Source organism: Ambystoma mexicanum, chromosome 1p (genome assembly GCF_040938575.1).
Source record: "Ambystoma mexicanum isolate Mex_15411 chromosome 1p, UKY_AmexF1_1, whole genome shotgun sequence".
In the NCBI taxonomy this organism is placed as follows: Eukaryota; Metazoa; Chordata; class Amphibia; order Caudata; family Ambystomatidae; genus Ambystoma; species Ambystoma mexicanum.
Window position 1 is genome coordinate 144,733,860 of NC_090921.1, and position 21,445 is coordinate 144,755,304.

Consider the following 21,445-nt stretch of genomic DNA (forward strand, 5'->3'; position numbering starts at 1 on the left):
AAACAAGCATTTTCCTGTGATGTCAGTTTCTAGTGCCTGGGAAGGACACGCTGGAGTTAGTGGAAGCATGCGATGACTCTGAGATGCGCTTGGGAAGCTCTTTAAAGTGTGGACGCCACAATTGTGAGGTATTGTTTCTAGGCCACCTGCAAACTACAGCTATATAATCGGGGACTGTCAAGCCATCTGTCAGAAGTGATAGGCGCAAGGACTGTCTACGTAAAAAAGGCGAATCCGGAAAACCACAGATTGAATATGGAAGAGGAATTGAAAGCCTCCCTACAAGAGTCATATATGCTTGGCCTCCCTCTGAGGGTGGACTGTGGGAAACGTGGGAGCAGCATTACGTCAGTGCCCTGGGCTTGAGATGCTTCTATGAGCTGTTTTTCTAGTTGCACACCAAAGGGCGATATCTTGCAGATGCCTGTGCTCATTGGGCAGTTAACAATGGCTCTAGGGAGGAAACAAAGGACAACATAGTTCATAATTACCTTGAAAAATTCCCAAATATAATTTGGAGTAACACGTTGCTAAGCATCTGATTAAATCTTTTAGAAACTCACAGACTTATTGGTGCTAGACTCCAGATTCCTCGGTCAAAACGTTATTGCCATTTTTGTAATATTATTGAATGTATTGGAACCGTCACAACCTGTCGTCGCTATCCGCTTACAGGGTATTGGTGGCAGCAGGGTGGGAGGATGTTGTGGCACTTTGGAGACCAGCATATATAATACAGGTGATTTAGGCCTTCATGTCACACATACTCCACTTCGTTGTACTTCCTTTAACCACTCATGATTATTTCTCAAAAAATATAATTTTATTCATATATCAAAGATAAAACAAAAAATATTATGTACACATTTTACACCACTTTGACATTTTGACATATTTCTGTAACATAACCCTAGGTCAGACACAGAAAACCTTTGTTTATCAACATAAGACCCAATCAAACCTAGATCCAACATATATGTGTATGGTGTAAAATTGCCCCTGCCTCATTAAGGGTCCTTTCAAATCTTGCTAATCCTTCTTTTGTTATGCCCTGCTCTTTATTTGCAGTGGCGTCATTGCTTCTAGGGAAGTCGACACAGTGTGTTTCGGCCGTCTCGGGAGCCTTCACTGTTGCTCCTATCAATCGTGGCCTTCCTCAGGACGAAACCGATTCTGTAATACCATCAAATGTCTTTCTGTGTCAAGAGGTAGTAGCCAGACAGCAAGTGGTCTGACTACTAGTGATAGATCTAGAGCTATGTTATAAATACTAGTGAATAGACCTAGAGCTATGTTATAAAAAATATGTCAAAATGTCAATGTGGTGTCTGTAAAATGTGTACTTATTGTATGATATATGAATACAATTATATTTTTTGAGCTTCACACCAACTACTACCCAGAGCTACTTTTGGCTCCCCAGGCCAACTGATGGCAAACAAACACACCTATGTGAATTCAAGTCTGTATTTTTGGGGCGATCTATGAATAAATATTAGGACACATTCCGAGGTTGGAGGTAAGGGAAAAACAATGCCGGTAAAGGATTACCGCCATCCCTTACCGCTACGGGCTATTTTGACCAGCCAGACCGCTATTTACGGCATCGTAATTTACGATGTCGTTAATAACGGTCTAGTGTTGTGCGCGCGCGACACACCATGTCGAAATCAGCGGCATGCCGTAAACCGGAGCTAATCACAAGCAATGCAAACATGCAAATAACGGCCTCCTGAAGCCCGTAAAGTACCTTACTGGTATGGAGTAAATACCGCCATCTCAGAGAAGGTGTTAAGAACCCTGAGCAGTGTTTCCAAGAGCCACAGGTGCACACAATCAGCACAGGTGGAGGCAATGGAGTCTGGCACAGCCCAAAAGGAGCACACCCACACACCACACCCCATCCCACACCAAGATGATACCAATAGTAGTAGCATTACTGGAGAAGGAGGACCTGCTTGTAAGGCAGCAACAACATCAACAACAGCAACAACACCAACCACAGCCCCCACCACAGAGGAAACACAGGAGGAGAAGGAGGGTGAGACAGGCCAGCCTGCCCCACCAGTGCAGCCACCATTACCATGCCGGCAGCCCCCAATCCCTTGCATCAGAGCCACCCCCTCAACCAAACACCAGAGCAGATCAACACCATGTACCGGCTTGACCGTGACACCATCACCACCATAGTGGACCCGATACATGACGTCATAGTGACCCTCACGGAAATACGAACCGTCGTCCCCCCTCCACGGAAGGTAGTGTCCATGCTCCACCTCCTTGACACATTCACCTACCAGCACACAGTGGGGCACATGCATGGCATTTCACAACCTTTATTTCCCGGATACTGAACCAAGTGCTGGATGCCCTCCTCAAGCACACAAGGGACTACATACCCCTACCACGGATTACCCAGGGGATACTTGATACAAAAGTTGCCTCCCATGCACTGGCAGGCATGCCAAATTGTATAGGTGCCCTCAACTGCACCCACATGGACTTGGTGGTGCTGCATGCCATGGAGGTGGCGGATTGCAACCGCAAGAAGTACCACTCCATCAACGTGCAGATGGTATGCTACGCTAGCACGATCATCACACATTGCTGTGCCTGATATCCAGGATCAACTCATGACTCTTTGTTCCAGCGGAACTCCATGCTACCACGCTACATGGAGCAACATGCTAGACGATGTGCCTGGCTGCTTGGTGAGTTGCCTGACTGGCCCATGGCAGTGCATCGGAGTTATGAGTTGGGTGCCTGCATACTCCACCTAGGTGGAAATGCTGATGCCAGTGCACGATGAGCACCTCACCAAACACTGTGCCCAAGAGCCAGTAAAACGGCACATGACTACAGATTCCCACAGTGATGAGGTAAGGCCGACACCTAATACCACATGACTACCAAGTAACCAGGCCACGTCCAACAACACATGCACCACTCATGGGCGGCCCTCACACACAATCAGGGCATCCTGCACTATGCACTGCATATGCACCATGTTGCTGCCCCCAGCATAGCTCCACACAGGACAGTCATCCCTGGGAGTACATTGAACTGAGCCTAACAGGGATACCACAGCGTGGTACCAACATGCTACTGACAACAGCCAACAATCCCTACTACCAAATCTCACAGAATACAACACAGCAATGATTTTACTAAAGCACTGCTGCATGCATATACGATGCAAATGCAACAAGATGTGAGTGCACACCATAACCCATCCTGAGGATACTACCCCCTCCATCATCCGATTGCACAGGACACATGGCGGGGTCAGAAATGGGGCCAATGCTTCCAGGGACATGTGTGTAAGGGCTGAAAATTACCTGCTGCCATGTAAGACTAGCACAGTTGTCCGCCATGTATGTACAAACACTTACCTTCAATACCCTCTCATGCAGGAGATGGTAGCTATCCCTTGAAGCCGTGGCTCATGACCCCTGTCCAAAACACAAAGAACATGCACGGGGAGGACTACAATCATTCCCATACCCGTACACGTGTGGTGATTGAGCAGACCTTTGGCTAGTTGAATGCACAATTTAGTTGCCTCAGCCGGTCGGGTGGGGCACATATGTACAGCCATGAGAAGGTGTCCAAGATCCCCATGGCATGTGTCATGCTGCACAAAATGTGTATCCGTCGGAATGTACCCCTGCCCCCTGACATGGAACTGCTACCACCTGATGATGATGAAAGGGGAGGAGGAGGAAGAAGTGGCAGGACAGCAGCACGGTGCCGATGCACAGGACAGACGTGCCGTATGGCAAACATTGATTGGACAATATTTTTGACACACAAGTCAGCAGAGGGTGTGAGGATGTCAGGACATCAGGCACTGGGTGTGGGGATACATGTACACCATGCTCTGTGAGACATTTAATGACACCTGCGCAATGATCATTGTCCACTATGTTGTTTTTTGATGAACAACCAGTGTATTGAATAAGTAGGTTCAAACGTGAACAACAAAACGTCCACCCCTCAACCTCCCTCCAACTCCGAAACACACCCTCACCCTCACCCCCCTCCCCCCAAAATCACAAACACACCCTCACCCCTCTCCCCCAAATCACAAACACACCCTCACCCCCCTCTCACTCCCTCACCCACAACAACCCCACAATAGTCCCACAAGGGCAACATAGGCCACATGTGTGTGCCAACATAGTCAAGGTGCGCTCCCAGAGCTAGGGGGATCCATGTTGGTGCGGCGCAATGTATGCAGTGAGCGATGGAGCGGGCTGGTCTGGGTGGAGGAGCTTTGTGGGGCTGTCGTGTGGGAGGTGCAGCCTCCAGGGCATCTGCAATCCGGCCAAGGACCTCGCAGAGCCAGTTCATGCTCACTGTGATTACCTCGCCCAGTGCCCGTAGTTCATTGCGCCACTCCTCCCTGGACTCCTGATTGTCTCTGATGAACTCATCAATGAGGCCTGTGAGCTGGCGAGAGCGCTCTGCATCCATGGCCAATGTGTCAGATGTGGTTGGCCCGCTCGGAAATGGGCCTGCATGCATTTCCAGTGTTTCAGTAGGGGAAGTGGACACAGGACTGGCATGTTGCACTACTTGACCTGTAAAACCTGGGGTATCACTCTCCCCGGAGTTGCTGTATGACACTTGGGGGTATGATTGTGCATCAGTGGTGTGGACGATGTCATTGGTGTCTGCCTCGGTTGCTCCGCATATAGATGGGGGGCTGTCGGGTACATCGAGGGGTCCCGTGGCTGCAATCTCCCCAGCCACACTGGACTCCTCAGAGTGTGGCGTGTGGCATGTGTCCTGCACCAGTGCTGGGTGGGGTAGGGGTGGGGCTGGGGGTTGTGCACCCTCCATGGGCCTTACTGGTGCTGGTGGTGTGGCTTGCAGTGTCTTCCTGCTTGTGGTAGGCGGCGGGCCCTGACTTTGCCTCTAGAGGTACTGGGCCGGTTGCTTGGCTGGTCCTCGATGTCATGCTCGCTGCCTGTGGGGGTGGAAGAGAGAGACTGCATGAGCAATGTGTTGAGAGTCGGCATTTGGACCTGCCTACGATATCACAATGGGATTCTAGTGGGTTGTGGCCAATTGGGTGGTGAGCGGCACATTGATCTATGTTTGGATGGTAAATGCGTGCATATGTCAGGGTCACTCATGTTGGCCGGGTACTGTTCTGGCTCACATGCACTAAGTTTACATCAACAGCCCCGTGTGCCTCACGGAATAGGCCTCTTTGTGTGGTATGTGCCATATGGGTTACAGCCTTGCACCTGACATTAGCCTGGGTCCCACTTGGTTCAGCATGATTCAATTGGGGGGCGGGGGCTTGGCAAACATGACGTGACACCTTGCCAAGCCCTTGGCATTGACTTATAATGAATGCATTGTCAGTATTGACTTTGGACACTCACCTCCATCGACGGATGACGTTGCCCCGCACTCCATGTCGCCAACCCCTTCTATGGCTTCTGGGCCTATCATGGCCGCACATGTCTCTTCCCACTGCATCAATTTGATGGGGGAACCTGGCCCTCCTCCTGTCTCCTGGGCCTGGCTTCTGTTGGCCGAGAGGATGACACTCACCCTCAGCCGTAGGTCATCCCACCGTTTTCGGCAGTCCTTGGTGGTGCGGCGGGTGTTGCCCACGGCGCTCACCTTTTGTGCTACCAAGGCCCAGATCTCTTTCTTTTTTATGATCGTCACCCTTGCATGTCACCACTAAAAACGGTGTCTGCATGCTCGTGGAGGGTGTCCACTATCACCTGGAACTCATCCTGGCTAAAGCGCTCCTTCCTGAGTCATGCAGCTCCCTTTTTTAGTGCTTTCGGAATGATGGTGGAGTTGATGGTCGATTTATGTATTCACTGGATGGCTCCGGGTCCTGTGCGGTGAGGGTGGCAATGGATTGTGGTTTTAAAGATGGGCGCCGTGCTCCTTCCCGTTCCTGTGCGATGACGCTTTTTCCGGTTCCGCTTTTTAACGGTGACAGTTAATAGCGGTGACCGCTACTTACGGTCACCGCTATTGCCGCTTTACTCTATGGTGGTAGTGTTATGTACGGTGCGCTTGATGCAGGTAAGGGCATTTTGGGGCCCTTTAGCAGCATGGCGCTAGGTATATTACCGGCATGATGCAAAGCACATGCCCGCGAAATCGTAATAGGCTGCTTTTTGAGCGGTCTATTGCCAGCTCGGACACGCTATTTGCACCATGCCGGTAATAACCGTTCCTTACCTCCAAACTCGGAAGGAGGCCCGATCCACATGACATTTAAAGCTTAAAGGCTAATACATAATTGACAAAATGATACGTTTGCATCTTATGTGGAAGTTAGGTTTGGACACCGCTATGTTCTAGCTCCTCATCCCCTAGTGATAGCTACAGTTCACTGGTTAATGTGGGATACCCAGGAGCTGCTTTTAGCTCCTGCTTATCCAATCTTAATTTTGAACCCTGTGTGTAGTGCAGTTTCTTGGCCTTTAATATTGAATGAAGCATTAGAGCCCACCGCAGAGAGCTTTATTGTGTGTAGGTGACCGCTGACCGAGTTAGTGGTGCCGAGACAAAGGCAAGGGCATTGATGACAGTGAAGGCCACGTAGCACAAAGTAGCGCTGCATAGTAAGGGCTTTAGGGTCGGATTGGGGCCACAGTTGCAAATGGCAATTGATTCCTTTTATGATAGACTGAATTGTACCCAAGGGGGAGTTTTGGGGTAAAATGTGATCACGGATACTGTCTAGCTGACATTTAAGGTCAAGCCAGACTGTTTTGGTACTGGGTTTAGGGCAGAAGCAAGACTGTCTTGCACCTAAGAGGTGGTGGAGTTCTAGAAATTGTTGGACTTGGGAGTAGGCAATGCAGTCCAGTATTTTAAGTAGAAAGGGGACAGTAGTGATGGGGTGGTAGTTGGTGGGGAGGGACGGGTCGAGTGTTGGTTTTTGAAGAGCAGGGTGATCTAGGCTGATTTGATACTGATAGGAACCACATTGGCTGTGACAGAGGCGTTGGCAAATTCAGTAATCATAGGCGACAAGGTTGTCGCTCAGTGCTTGACAATATGCACAGGGCAGGCGTCTCCCTTGCAGCTGATGGATTTTCAAAGACTGAATAGTTTCCAGGACATTCTCTTGGGATATTAAGGAGAAGGTAAAGGAGGGTGGCAAAATGATTTGGGAAGAGGGGACTGGCGACCTCAGGGTGTCAGGAGATGGGAGTTTGGTAGCAAGTTGTTTTTTTATGCAGTAATTTTATTACGTAGGAAGTCCATGTTATTAGCCTGATCAGCTTGGATGGTGGAACACCAGGCTTTGCGGCCCTTGTCTGGGTATTATTAGGGAATTGGGTTTCTAACTCTCTTAGTATAGAAAAAAGTGATATGGCGTATGAGCTGGCATTGGAGATTCTGGTGTTGTAGGATTTTTCTTTGTGTGAGATTGTGGCCCTCTTGTAAGACTTGGTTGCATTGGATAGGTTAATGCAGCTAGCAGGGGGCTGCTTACTACTGATGTGTTCAAGGGCTCTCTTACTTCTGCAGAGTGTGGCAAACTCATCTGAGAACCAGATGTGGGCAGGCTTATGCAGTTGAGGTATTGTAGTTTTCAGTGGGGCATGCTGGTCCATGGTGTGGAGGAGGCTCTGCTGGTAGAGGTTTGCTATGTCTTTGGGGCTTTTGTTTACTTGTAGAGTGCGGGTAAGCAAAGTTTGGAGAGTTGGTCTGCGGGTCTCATGCGTGAGTAGGGGAAGGTAGGGGTTTGCAGTGAGAGTGACCGAATTCTATGAGGAAGTGATCAGTCCAGGGTACAGAGATTATGGAAGAGATGTTGATAGTGGAGTTAGTGGAGAGGATCCAGTCTAGGATGCAACCTTTTGCGTGTGTGGGGGAAAAAACTAATTGGACAAAGTTCATGGCTTGAAGTGAGTGAGCAAGTGCAACTGTTTTTGCATCAGTGGAATTGTCGAAGCCTAGGTTGAGGTCGCCTAGGATCATGAATTTAGTAGTTGGCTTGATGAAGGGTGTGATCAGGAGAAGGATGTCGGACTCCGGAGTGCTGAGGAAGTTGGGCTGATGGTAGAGGAGAAGAAGGCTGTGAGTGGACTGAGGGTTAATCACACGTTTTAAGAGCAGTGTTTCATAGCCGAGCATAGGAGAAGTAGGGATGGTTCTCATAAGAAGGGAGGATTTGGCAACAACGGGTATTGAGGCGGTCTTCTCTGGAGATGGAGTAGTTGGGTGGGATGGCTAACGATAGCAGTGGGCCAGAGGCACTGTGGAGTCAAGATTCAGTGGTGGCAAGCAAGGCCAGGTGGTAGTCAATGATGAAGTCATGGATACCGATGGCATGGGCTCCAAGGGAGCATACATTGATCAGGGAGCAGTTGAGTGATACATTCTGATTAGCTGGGGGTAGTGGAACTGCGTTGGCAGGGCCCAAAATGGGTACATTAGGGGTGGCAGGGATAGGGGAGGTTTGGTGCAGGAAGCAAGCCTTGCACGTCTAAACATGACTGCAATGGGGATGGTGAGGCCTAACACATCTGATGTTGCACTAGAGATTCTGGAAACTAATTTGCATAAACGTTGCATTCCATGGCAGGGCAGGGTGAGGCTTGCGTTGCCGATGGATCATATGGGTGGCTTATACTAGTAAAAGCTGTGTTGGTCATGCCACATCCTCCACAGGCGAGGCTGCCCTAACCACTGTGTGGGTAAAGCTGGTGGCAAGAATGTGGTGGGTGGTGGGAGGTGGCAGTGGGAAAACTTGTGACAGAAGGGGGCACAGGTCTATGTGGGTTGTTCCAAAATATTGGTATGGTGCAGCACATAGCAGAGTTGCAGGGGACTAGGATACGCTTGTGGGAGCAGCAACATATGAGGGCACTCACATGGCAAGCTGGGTGAGAGAGATTGTCTCGAGAGACAGAGATTGCCTTACCTTGTGAATCAACAGAGGGGTCGCCATGGCCTCCGGAACTCACAGATCTTGGGAGACTGAGGGCGGCTTGTAGCTCCAATTGGGATATGGACTTGTGAGTGCAGGCAGTGGAATTGAGGCAGCGTCCCTTGGCTGGCACGCCGGCCATGCTTCGACATGCCCAGATAGGGGTCCCAGGCCTTTGGAAGATGCCTTTGGAAGGGGCCGCCTTTGCCATTCGACTGGGGGACACCTTTAACATTGTATGAGGTGGCGGCCAATCAGAACGCATGTTGATGGTAGGATCCTGCAGAGCTGGTAGGTCTTCCCAGTAGCCACGGTGCACAGCGGTGGCCATCTTTTCATGGGGCTGCGGCACCTGGTTGCAGGCAATGTGGGCAGTGCTGTGTCCCGTACCACAGAGCCACCCATCCCATTCTCAATTAGGGCTATCTCCTTCTCTACTTTCTCCAGCAATCCTTTCAAGGAAACCCATGCCCCACACATGGTAGACAAGCAAAACGCTCTTTTCACAACTTTAAAGGCTTCCCATTCCACACCCACTTCGCCAGGTGAACCCTGATCGATCTCAAAATATCGTTCTATTTCTGTCTCCAACATATCTCTCAGCTCTACAGATCGATGCCCCCACAATAGAATCCGTGCTATACCATTACATATTTGTACCTCCATCACCACAAAGGATGAGATATGGAAATAACTTCCTTGGTGAAGTCAGTTGTCTTCAGAATACAGTAAGGGCGTGCATCTGGGTGAATAATGAGCTGTCTGACTCATTCATTCTTACAAGGTGAGCGAGACAGCGTTGTCCCTTGTCGCCCTTTTTGTTCAATATACGCTATGAACGAGGAATCAAGGTTTGAAATTTGGACTGACGGTGGTGCAGATGATATGGCGTTTGTCCTGTCTAACCCAGAGGGAGGTAGTACAATCTTGAAAAAGCATTTTTGAAAGGATATGTAGGCTCTCAGGGCACAGATCCAACTGGGATAAGACTGAGGGGTTTCCACTTTCTATAACTCGCAGGAGAGGGGATTTTGCTGATCGGAATTGCAAACGGTCAGACTCCCATGTGAAATACTTTGGAATCTATTTGATTTAAGATATGAAGAAGGTGTAGTAGTTCAATGTGAATAAATTAGTATAGACTTTAAAGAGGGACATAAGGATGTGGGAATGGTTGATCCTGGGGATCTTGGCTAAGGTGAACGCGATTAAAATGTCTCTCTTGCCAAAATGACTCTGTTATGCAATCTTTACCCCTGATTTTCTCAAAGAAAATGATAAGAATGATGGACCGAATGTTTCAGGATTTCTAATGGGGTGGAAATAAAAGACAGAAGATTCAAAATTCATTTTATTACGTAGTTCTAAGGAGGTGGGGCTTTGCTATCCAGACCTTGAGATATATTATAGATGATTTGTATTGAAGAAAGCAGCACTTTATATATTACCAGAGAATGGGCATGAGCCAGTTTGGCCATCGATTGAAAGAGATAGGTTACCTGTATTAAAGAGGTTACCTGTATTAAAGTTGAATAACATTTATTCGATGGGGAAAATACCTGGAGCAAACGGTAAGCTGCCATCTACTGTTGTGACCAGGGAAACACCTATTTGGTGGTTGATTAATTTTAATGGAAACCTATATTACAGTATAAGGCCTCTAGTAGGTACAATCCTGTTCTGCAAAATGCTAATAAGACCCTAAAATGCCAGAGATGGATCTCGAAGGGGATTTTAAGTATAGGAGAAATAGCACGGGATGGGCATATATTACCGGTTGAGGAATTGCAACAGGTATTTGGTCTGGGAAATAGGGAGAGAAGTAGGTTTAGAGAACTAGAATCCCTCCTGATATAGAGACTAAGGGCCTCATCACGACTTTGGCGGTAACCCTTAAATCTGGCGGTAGCACTAATACCGCCGGATTTAAGGGTCCGCCAAAGCAGGACTTCGGCAGATTTCTCCCCAGCTCTGAGCTGGGGGGAAATCTGCCGAAAATGTGCGCTATTACCGCCGGCGGGAAATCCGCCGGCGGTAAGAGCGCCAAATTTCCCCATTGAGCCCAATGGGGAATGGGGCATTCCCAAATGGGCTCAATGGGGAATGGGGACTTCCAAGTCCGCCCAACTTGTTATCCCGCGCTATTAGCGCCGGGGGCTAAGGCGGTCGCGCTAATAGCCCCCGCGCTAATAGCGCTAACGTTACCGCCCAAGTCGTGGTGAGGCCCTAAGTATGTTATTCATGCCGTTAGAGAGCGTTTTTTGTTCTTCACCACGTATGGTATTCAATTACTTCAATCTAATGCCGGTGAGTCGTTCTGTTGCTGAATCTTGCCTGTATTGGACACCAGTATGCATGTGTAGTTTGGGTCCGATTGACAATGATGTTTGCTGGGGATGTGGAACGGTGAGGGGCACACTTATTCATATGTTATGGAACTGTTCTAGGTCAGCGGAGTTTTGGAGGGATGTGCTAGACAGATTGGATACACTATTGTCAATAAGATTTCCCAGGATGCCTTTTGCAAGCTCTTTTGTTATCCATTAAGGAACGATGTGAAATTACTCAGCAATATAGTCAATGAATTGACAAAGTGTTAGTGATAGCAGAAAAACAGATACTGAGATTGTGGAAGACAAGGAAAAAACAAGTGGAGATTTGGGTAAGTGATGTGCTGACATTATCTGTGTTTGAGAGAGTTAGGTTTCAGAGACAAGGTCAGGAAGAGAGTTACTTGCATCTCTGGACACCTTTTAACAGCCTCTATGGTGGACGAATATTTGATCGACTTGCAAGTGGTTGAAGTTAAATTGAGTTAGTGAAAGGACTCCTGAGCAGTAAAACAATTTGGGATTCCTCATTTTTAAAATGTATTTATGTATTGTTTTCGTTTTTGATACTTTTTAAATGTTCATCTTGTGTCGTTGTCGGATCTACACAGTTGATTTTATTATTGATGAGACTATGCTTATGGAAAAGTAGAACTTTGTTCTGATTCGTGGAATGTACACTTGATTCAGTGAGGTTAATATTTGACTTGATATAGTTGCTCTTGCAGAAATCTATGACTTAATGATTATATTGTTTGAAGTGCTCACTGCTATAGTTTTTAGTTTTCTCTTGCGAACATTAGAGTTTAAAAAAAAAGGCTTCCCATTCCACACCTACTTCACCAGGTGAACCCTGATTGATCTCAAAATATCGTTCTATTTCTGTCTCCAACATATCTCTATATGCACCATATCTCAGCTCTACAGATCAATGCCCCCGCAATGGAATCTGTACTTTACCATCTTATATTTGTGCCTCCATCACCAAAGGTCAGTGGCCTGACAACGTCGTTCCAGATAGTTTGTCCCACCACACATGTGTAGGTGGTCCTTGCTCACAAAAAGTTGTCAGTTATTGTGTATACATCGCAGGGATTCGAATAAAAAGAGAAGGCATGGCTACATTGGTTCCTTCTCCTCCATGTATCCTCCAAACCCAAACTACCCAAACCATCACGCAAGGTGAGTGAGGCTTTTGACCACACTGTGGACTGAACTGATCTTTCCTGGACGTGTCTAACGTACAGTTGGAGTCGCTGGCCCACATCTTCCTTCTGAATCAGAAATCATAGTTTACACCAATAATCGGGGTTCTATGTTCTTTCATCGCCAGTCATTTTTAGGACTTCCTTTCTAACAAGTACACAATTCTGAAAAAGGTCACCGAAATGTTTTATGTTTTTTGGTTTCCTCCTGCAATCCCCCACCTATTTTTAACTATTCCCGACCCTCCAACCCTTATCTGCCTTTTCCCACTCCCCCCAAATTTTCAATGAGCTTATTCGTAATTCTATTCTTGTAAAAAAAGGCAGTTGTAAAAATGACTGGCGATGAAAGGACCGTATACCATAATGGGATAGTATCCACTATCCAAATCAGCACACCCCAAGAGTTTGCAGAATAAGAAGGTCCATACCCCTGTCCTCATTTCTTGAACAAGCCACTAAGCTTGTCTGAGAGGCGATATCTCTAATCGAGGAATACTATATCTATACCCGATTTCCTCAGGATTCGACGGTATTACGTAAAATCATTCTTACTGTGTACATTCCAAGATATATGCTTAATCGGTATTGAAATTCGTATGCGTTGTTCAAAAACAGTCCCCCACCAGTGAGCATGGAACTCCCACCAGACCAGATCATACTATCAGGGATTCACAAATTGAAGCACACCATTGACCCTTATACCCACCATACACACTTTCCCCATGGAAACCCTGCTCACACGAAAAGAACCATAAACCAAACTTTATAAGACCAAACGCCCATTGTTCTCAATGGCTATACACCATCTGAGGGGCCCTGAGCTAAGGTGAGCATGTGCACACTGAAACTGGATGGAGGGTTCAGGTAGTTAAAACACCACCCAAATGTTAAGCATGCAGGGAAAATGAAGTCAGAAAATGCATGGATCACCTACAGGCCATGGACAATTCCCCCCCCGCCCCCCAAAATGTAAACATGGTCCGATTACTACATCTCCTGACCATACTTGCACGGGCCTTCCTGTGTAACAAGGTCATCAGTATCCCTCTAGCCATGTCGATCGCCACAGTAGGCTCCCAGGGAATTTCACCAAAACATCCAATAGTTGACACAGGATATTTCTAGGTGAAGGAGGTTCCAGAGACATCAATCGGTCATACTGGTAAGAGACTTTTCCCCTTACCACACGGGTTTCTCGTGGTAAGTCCTGCGATGTACTGAGGCATCGCCACCCTCCGGCAGCAAGCTGAGTCTCAGTCTTTCTCTTGGGGCTTCGACCCCTGAGCAAACACACCCCTTCTCCTTGCTCCAACATGAAGTTGCACATTCACTCACCGCCGGGCGGTCCGGGATCTTACTGGGCCCGCCAGCACGGCAAAGATAAGCTGGCCGCACCTTCTTTCCTCTCCCGGGTGGGAATTTCAGATGCCAAAATGCTGCGGCTGGGGTATTCAAGGGTCTTATCATTTCAGCGTGAGCTGTATCTTCACTCCCCAGGTGGGAGCTGCCGCTTACTCGATGTTGCGGTGGCCGCTTCTTCACTTCACCTTCTTTGGAGCTCCAGTGGTGGAGCCGGACACTTTCTCCATCCTGCGGGAGCAAACAAAGCACATGAGCGACAGATGCTGTAGGGGCTGCAGCCTCGCCTCCCCCCGGATGCACGAGCACCCTCTTGACTGAGGGCCACGGGCGGGGTGAAGCAGACGGCAGAGCATTGGGCATGCACTCCTCCTTTTCCCTACACGGTGGATGCCGCTTCCTCTCCTTTCCCCTTCGTGTGGGCGGAGATGTGTGCACATGGGCAGAGTCTTGTGTGGCTGTCGGCGGGGCATAGATCTCAGGGTTTTTGAAGGTCAAATGTAGGCAGGTATGGTCGCGCCACACTATGAAAGGAGTCTAAGCAGCAGGCAGGGCACCTGCCACACACCATGCACGTGGCAAATATAGTTGAGGGCACAGCAGGCCGGAATCCATCCAACCACAGCTCTGCCTCCCAAGAAAAGGACAGAGATTTTACTCAGGTGGCCGAGCCCGATGAGAGTGTTCACACACGACAGGCACGCTGCGTAGTGCAAATGGCCGCGGGAGGTTCCCTGCACGCTTTGCTGCTGCCCCCCAGCATAGGTTATTCACCCCTTCTAGTGCCGGAGTTGGTGGGGTTGCCACTCAAGGCTTCAGTCATCCACTTCTGACACTCAAAGCTCAGTTATGCTGCGGTCCCAGTTTCAGTAGGGTGACAAGACGTCCTGGTTTTGGCAGAATTGTCCCGGTATTTGGAGTTCTGTCCCCCTTTGTCAAGATTATGTTCCCATTGGAAACTGCAATGGTCCCGGTTTTTGGTTGAAGGTCTTCATAGCTGGGAGCAGTGCTTTAAGTGGGGTAAGAAATTGAGGGGGGGGCCCTCGTTTGGGGGCGTGGCTTTCATTGTGGGCGTGGCCTAAAAGTGCACAAATCATAGTAAGGTGCGCAAACAAATATATAAATGTATGTGAGCATTTCTATGTTTGTATGCGTACTACTATGGTGTGTGTACTTTTCAAGCCATATTTTATAAACATAGCAATGTTACATATTTCTATGTTTATAAAAGGTGGTTTGAAAAGTGCACAAACCATAGTAAGTTATGCACACTTGTGTGCTTACCTTACTATGGTTTGTGTACTTTTCAAGCCACCTTTTATAAACATAGATATTTGTAACATGTTTCTATGTTTCTAAAAGATGGCTTGACACGTAAACAATTCAAGGCATCTTTTATAAAGCGTTGATGACGGACAAAACAAACCGCAAGGTGGCTTTGTCCGTCGACAAAGCTTTATAAAAGATGCCTTGAATTGTGCACGTTTCAAGCCGTCTTTTATAAACATAGAAATATTTCTACCTTTATAAAAGATGGCTTGAAACGTACACAGTACAAGGCATCTTTTATAAAGCTTTGCCGACGGAGAAAGGCACCTCGGGCTCTGTGATCTATCTGCTCAGAGCACATAGATCACTGAGCCCGAGGCGTCTTTCACCCTCTGCGAACCCGCGGGCTCCGTGATTTAATCTGCATATTAGATCACGGAGCCCGCGGGGGTCAGTGACCTGGGGAGGGAAAACAAAGGGACAGTAACTTCCTCTGATGACCCTGATGAGGGGTCATCAGAGGGAGTTACACTAACTGACAGAAGTGCCGCCAGCCTCAGCGTCGCTGTGGCTGGCTGGCACTTCTGTCAGCTTAGCCGACATACTGACTGGCGCATCTCCTGTTGCGGCTGCGGCCGCGGCGGGATAATGCATCCAGCCAATGTTGTGTGGGACGGGGGGACCCGGCTGGGCCCCGGCTCAGCCCCACTTTATGGAGACTGCCGGGGCCCGGCCCCGGCAGGCCCCGGCCCACTTAAAGCACTGGCTGGGAGGCAGCAATGCACAATCTCACACAGAAGAAATGCTGCATTTTACAACTTAAGATAGTGTTAGTTGGTGATAAATTAAATATAATGTGTTTATTTGAACAATAACACTTAAACCCCCTTCTTCTCCAAACGCTATTGAAGTGTAGTGCCTTGACAGCCACTTTCAAGAGTTAGTCCTACTTTTATGTTACTTGCCCTGTCCCGGTTATTTACCTTTTAAATCTGGTCACCCTTAGTTTCAGTCCCGAGGTGTGCCCCTCTGCATTGTGGAGCCATTCGTTGATTCGGATCAGCCAGCTGCAGTAATCAGCAGCGGATCCGCCGCCAGGATCTACGCGTTGACAGGGAGCCGGGCGCTCTTACATCCGCTCGCCTATGGCTCAAAGCCACGCCCCCCCATCAGTGTTTACAGTGATCTAGGTGTGCATACAATCTATCTCCAGTGTTAGAACTGTGCACAGGTCAAACTAGCAAAGCATACATATTATTTTACACACTAAATGAGTTAATCTAGCTGTAACAGTTGAAGTAGATGGGCATTATATTAATCGGTTCCATGTAATAATGTCCCCGCAAAAATGTCTCCTGACAAAAAAGTTGCCGTTTTTTTGTGGAGACATTATTTTAAAAAAGTTATTTTTTGCAAGGGGTGCAGGGGACATCCCTGCAATCCATCCCCATACATCATGTCCCCCTCTATAATGTTGCCAATGACGTTTCCCGGCGACATTATGTATGGGGACTTTATGACCTGATACCAATGAATCTAGATACAAAATGATTTAATTTACCAGCAACACACAGTCTAGGTGGGCATAGGTTCACTCTAGCTGTGGATAATGTGCATACAAATATGGTTACTATAGTTACAAAAACACAAACTAACAACAACAATCAATCTAGTTGTTCATACAAAATAATCTCATTACAAAAATAATGCCTCTAACAGAATATACTTATGTTAGAAAGGGCAGGCGGCTGTGAAGGCAGCATGGAGAGCAAAGGCCGGGAAGGTGAGGTGGAGGTGCAGGTGTTACATGCTTGTAATGGTCACCACAAAGCGGGGTCTCTCTACCAGCACAAACACGGCCCATTGACCTGTTCTTGGGTGGATGGCTCCTGGGAGAGACTCTACTAAGTCTTTAGCTCACTGTCCCTTCACAGAGGAGAAATGTCCCGCATATCAGTCTTTGTCCTGCCCAGGGGCAGCCCAGCACCGAAATGCTAGGCAATTCTCCTGTGAACAAGAGTACTAACAGCAGCCCCATAAATGTGTTTCAGCCTTGTTGGGCCTCATCAGTAGGGTGTAGCTGTGCCTCTCTAAGAACAGTGAGCAAGGGGTCCATGTCTGGATTCCCCTGGTAACTTAGGGCGAGACCCAACGTTACTTAATATGCAAAACAAAGGGGGGTCTGGGAGTCTCAACCAAGTCTTTAGCTCACTGACCCTTTCACAGAGGAGAAATATCCCTGCATATCAGTCTTTGTCCTCGTTCGTACAAGGAAGGGCGAGCATTGGAATAGATATGTCTTGAAATACACTTGCATGGTTAAAAGCAAAGTTGAGCTGGCCTGTTGACTTTTGACTGCTTGGCAAAGAGGATTTGTCATAAATTCATTGTCCTCGAAGACTCCTCAATGTACATTTGTAGCCTGCATTATCAATTCATAGCACATAATGCTGTTTCATGGCGTTTCGTCCGAAAATGTAGAATAAAAAAAAGCGTATCGCATTTCCAGCGCATTCGGCATCGGAAATAATAAACGAATTCCATGATGTCGAACAAGGGTTGCGGGGGTTTCCCCCGCCCCCCTTGTTCGATATTATGGGTTCGGTGGTTAAGCAGGTGACAATAAAGAAAAAAGAAATTAAATAAATAAATAAAGGGGCCCTGTGGCGGAAGTTTTGAGAGATGGAGATGGCGTTGCAGGGAGAAGCCTGATGCAGGGAGTCGAAACAATGTAAGTGGGGGTATTTAGGTATGGTTTAAGGGGGTAAAGAGGTGATGGTAGAGGGAATTTGAGATTTTCATTATGCAAAATTTCCTTTTTCGGCCGCGTTAAAATGCACCTCGAATTAATCACGTAGACACGTTTCCTGGGTTATCCCAGGTAGGAAACCTACATCCATTGGCAAAGTATAGAAAGGAAGAGGGTTCCATTGGAGCTTGTCAAGGACCATCTCTTTCCAATGACTCACCGGGTGTTCCGGCGTATCCCTTCGTCTTAGCCTGGCCTTCTGGTAGTTCTACCGCTAGCCCCATGTCCGAGAGCCTGACATGCCCTGCAGAGAGAGATAAGCCGATTTCAAGACCGTGCACTGGGGGCGACATCAAATTCTCATCTATTTCTCGACACGCACCATATTCGGCCCTTAGCTCTTGCATCCCACTGAATTCATCTCTACCAGAAGCGGGTAGGGTGCATTTTGAATGAAAGGTGCATGTCAGTAAGTGTCTCCCACCTGCATCGTCCAGTAACACATTCTCCGGCTTCAGGTCGCGATAGATGATCCTGTTCTGGTGCAGGTGCTCCAGCCCACAGATGATCTGAGCGGTGTAGAAAACAGCTCTTTCCTCCGAGAACCCAGGGCTCTGCAAGTCCACGTCATATATATGGTACCTGCAACCACAAGGTGACAAATAGTTGTGAAACCGTCAAATTCCGGTAACTGGAGCAATTTAGGGGAAATGTGGCACAAACGCTGATGACAGCTGTGTGAAATCTCTTCCCAGAGTTCAAAGTCAGGACACATCTCAAGGTAAGTATACAGATTTGCTCTCTAGGGGACAGCCCAAGATGCAGGCTTATCACTGGGACAGAACCTAAAGGTCAGACATGTACACAAGTGCACTACTTCAGTGCTCATGTACGTTCAAGTGACTAGAAATGATTGCAGGTTAATGATCGGACCCAAACCAGGGAACAAAGAAAGGAAGGGGCTACTCAACAAAAGTAAGCCTGTTCCTAACACCAGAGCTGGGACCCCACTCCAAGTCGCTGATATGGGCAGACAACAGAAATGCAGTAAGGGGCTGTTAGGGAAGAAATAGCTTACCTTTAGACCAGTGGCCCCCTCCCTGTATTAGGGAAGAAATAGCTTACCTTTAGACCAGTGGCCCCTCCCTGTATTAGGGAAGAAATAGCTTATCTTTAGACCAGTGGCCCCCTCCCTGTATTAGGGAAGAAATAGCTTATCTTTAGACCAGCGGCCCCCTCCCTGTATTAGGGAAGAAATAGCTTATCTTTAGACCAGTGCCCCCTCCCTGTATTAGGGAAGAAACAGCTTATGTTTAGACCAGTGCACCCACTGTAATAGGGAAGAAATAGCTTATCTTTAGACCAGTGCACCCACTGTATTAGGGAAGAAATAGCTTATCTTTAGACCAGTGCACCCACTGTAATAGGGAAGAAATAGCTTATCTTTAGACCAGTGCACCCACTGTATTAGGGAAGAAATAGCTTATCTTTAGACCAGTGCACCCCTTGTATTAGGAAAGAAATAGCTTATCTTTAGACCAGTGCACCCACTGTATTAGGGAAGAAATAGCCTATCTTCAGACCAGTGGCCCCCTCCCTCTATTAGGGAAGAAATAGCTTATCTTTAGACCAGTGGCCCCCTCCCTGTATTATGGAAGAAATAGCATATCTTTAGACCAGTGGCCCCCTCCCTGTATTAAGGAAGAAATAGCTTATCATTAGACCAGTGGCCCCCTCCCTGTATTAGGGAAGAAATAGCTTATCTTTAGACCAGTGCACCCCCTGTATTAGGGAAGAAATAGCTTCTATTTAGACCAGTGCACCCCTTGTATTAGGGAAGAAATAGCTTATCTTTAGACCAGTGCACCCACTGTATTAGGGAAGAACTAGCGTATCTTTAGACCAGTGCACCCCCTGTATTAGGGAAGAAATAGCTCATATTTAGACCAGTGCACCCCTTGTATTAGGGAAGAAATATCTTATCTTTAGACCAGTGCACCCACTGTATTAGGGAAGAAATAGCTTATCTTTAGACCAGTGCACCCCCTGTATTAGGGAAGAAATAGCTTATATTTAGACCAGTGCACCCCCTGTATTAGGGAAGAAATAGCTTCTATTTAGACCAGTGCACCCCTTGTATTAGGGAAGAAATAGCTTATCTTTAGACCAGTGCACCCACTGTATTAGGGAAGAACTAGCGTATCTTTAGACCAGTGCACCCCCTGTATTAGGGAAGAAATAGCTCATATTTAGACCAGTGCACCCCTTGTATTAGGGAAGAAATATCTTATCTTTAGACCAGTGCACCCACTGTATTAGGGAAGAAATAGCTTATCTTTAGACCAGTGCACCCCCTGTATTAGGGAAGAAGTAGCTTATATTTAGACCAGTGCACCCCTTGGATTAGGGAAGAAATAGCTTATCTTTAGACCAGTGCACCCACTGTATTAGGGAAGAATTAGCTTATCTTTAGACCAGTGCACCATTGTATTAGGGAAGAAATAGCTTATCTTTAGACCAGTGCACCCCCTGTATTAGGGAAGAAATAGCTTATCTTCAGACCAGTGGCCCCCTCCCTGTATTAGGGAAGAAATAGCTTATCTTTAGACCAATGGCCCCCTCCCTGTATTAGGGAAGAAATAGCTTATCTTTAGACCAGTGGCCCCCTCCCTGTATTAGGGAAGAAATAGCTTATCTTTAGACCAGTGGCCCCCTCCCTGTATTAGGGAAGACATATCTTATCATTAGACCAGTGGCTCCCTCCCTGTATTAGGGAAGAAATAGCTTATCTTTAGACCAGTGCACCCCCTGTATTAGGGAAGAAATAGCTTCTATTTAGACCAGTGCACCCCTTGTATTAGGGAAGAAATAGCTTATCTTTAGACCAGTGCACCCACTGTATTAGGGAAGAACTAGAGTATCTTTAGACCAGTGCACCCCCTGTATTAGGGAAGAAATAGCTTCTATTTAGACCAGTGCACCCCTTGTATTAGGGAAGAAATAGCTTATCTTTAGACCAGTGCACCCACTGTATTAGGGAAGAACTAGCGTATCTTTAGACCAGTGCACCCCCTGTATTAGGGAAGAAATAGCTCATATTTAGACCAGTGCACCCCTTGTATTAGGGAAGAAATATCTTATCTTTAGACCAGTGCACCCACTGTATTAGGGAAGAAATAGCTTATCTTTAGACCAGTGCACCCCCTGTATTAGGGAAGAAATAGCTTATATTTAGACCAGTGCACCCCTTGGATTAGGGAAGAAATATCTTATCTTTAGACCAGTGCACCCACTGTATTAGGGAAGAAATAGCTTATCTTTAGACCAGTGCACCCCCTGTATTAGGGAAGAAATAGCTTATATTTGGACCAGTGCACCCCTTGGATTAGGGAAGAAATAGCTTATCTTTAGACCAGTGCACCCACTGTATTAGGGAAGAATTAGCTTATCTTTAGACCAGTGCACCACTGTATTAGGGAAGAAATAGCTTATTTTAGACCAGTGCACCCCCTGTATTAGGGAAGAAATAGCTTATCTTCAGACCAGTGGCCCCCTCCCTGTATTAGGGAAGAAATAGCTTATATTTAGACCAGTGCACCCCTTG

The 21,445-nt window shown here is 47.4% G+C and overlaps 1 protein-coding gene across 3 annotated transcripts in view; it reads right to left on the minus strand.

Annotated features, from left to right (window-relative positions):
* LOC138567267 (rhodopsin kinase GRK1-like) overlaps positions 1–21,445 on the minus strand; it is a 270,406-nt gene that overhangs the window by 56,551 nt on the left and 192,410 nt on the right. For 2 of the 3 annotated variants that reach the window (XM_069645302.1, XM_069645321.1), the window contains exons 4-5: positions 18,326–18,483; positions 18,062–18,145 (exon numbers count right to left, since the gene is read on the minus strand). In XM_069645302.1, coding sequence (XP_069501403.1) covers positions 18,062–18,145; positions 18,326–18,483 — 242 coding nt within the window. The remainder of the gene's footprint in view (positions 1–18,061; positions 18,146–18,325; positions 18,484–21,445) is intronic. The other variant, XM_069645312.1, reaches the window with a different exon arrangement.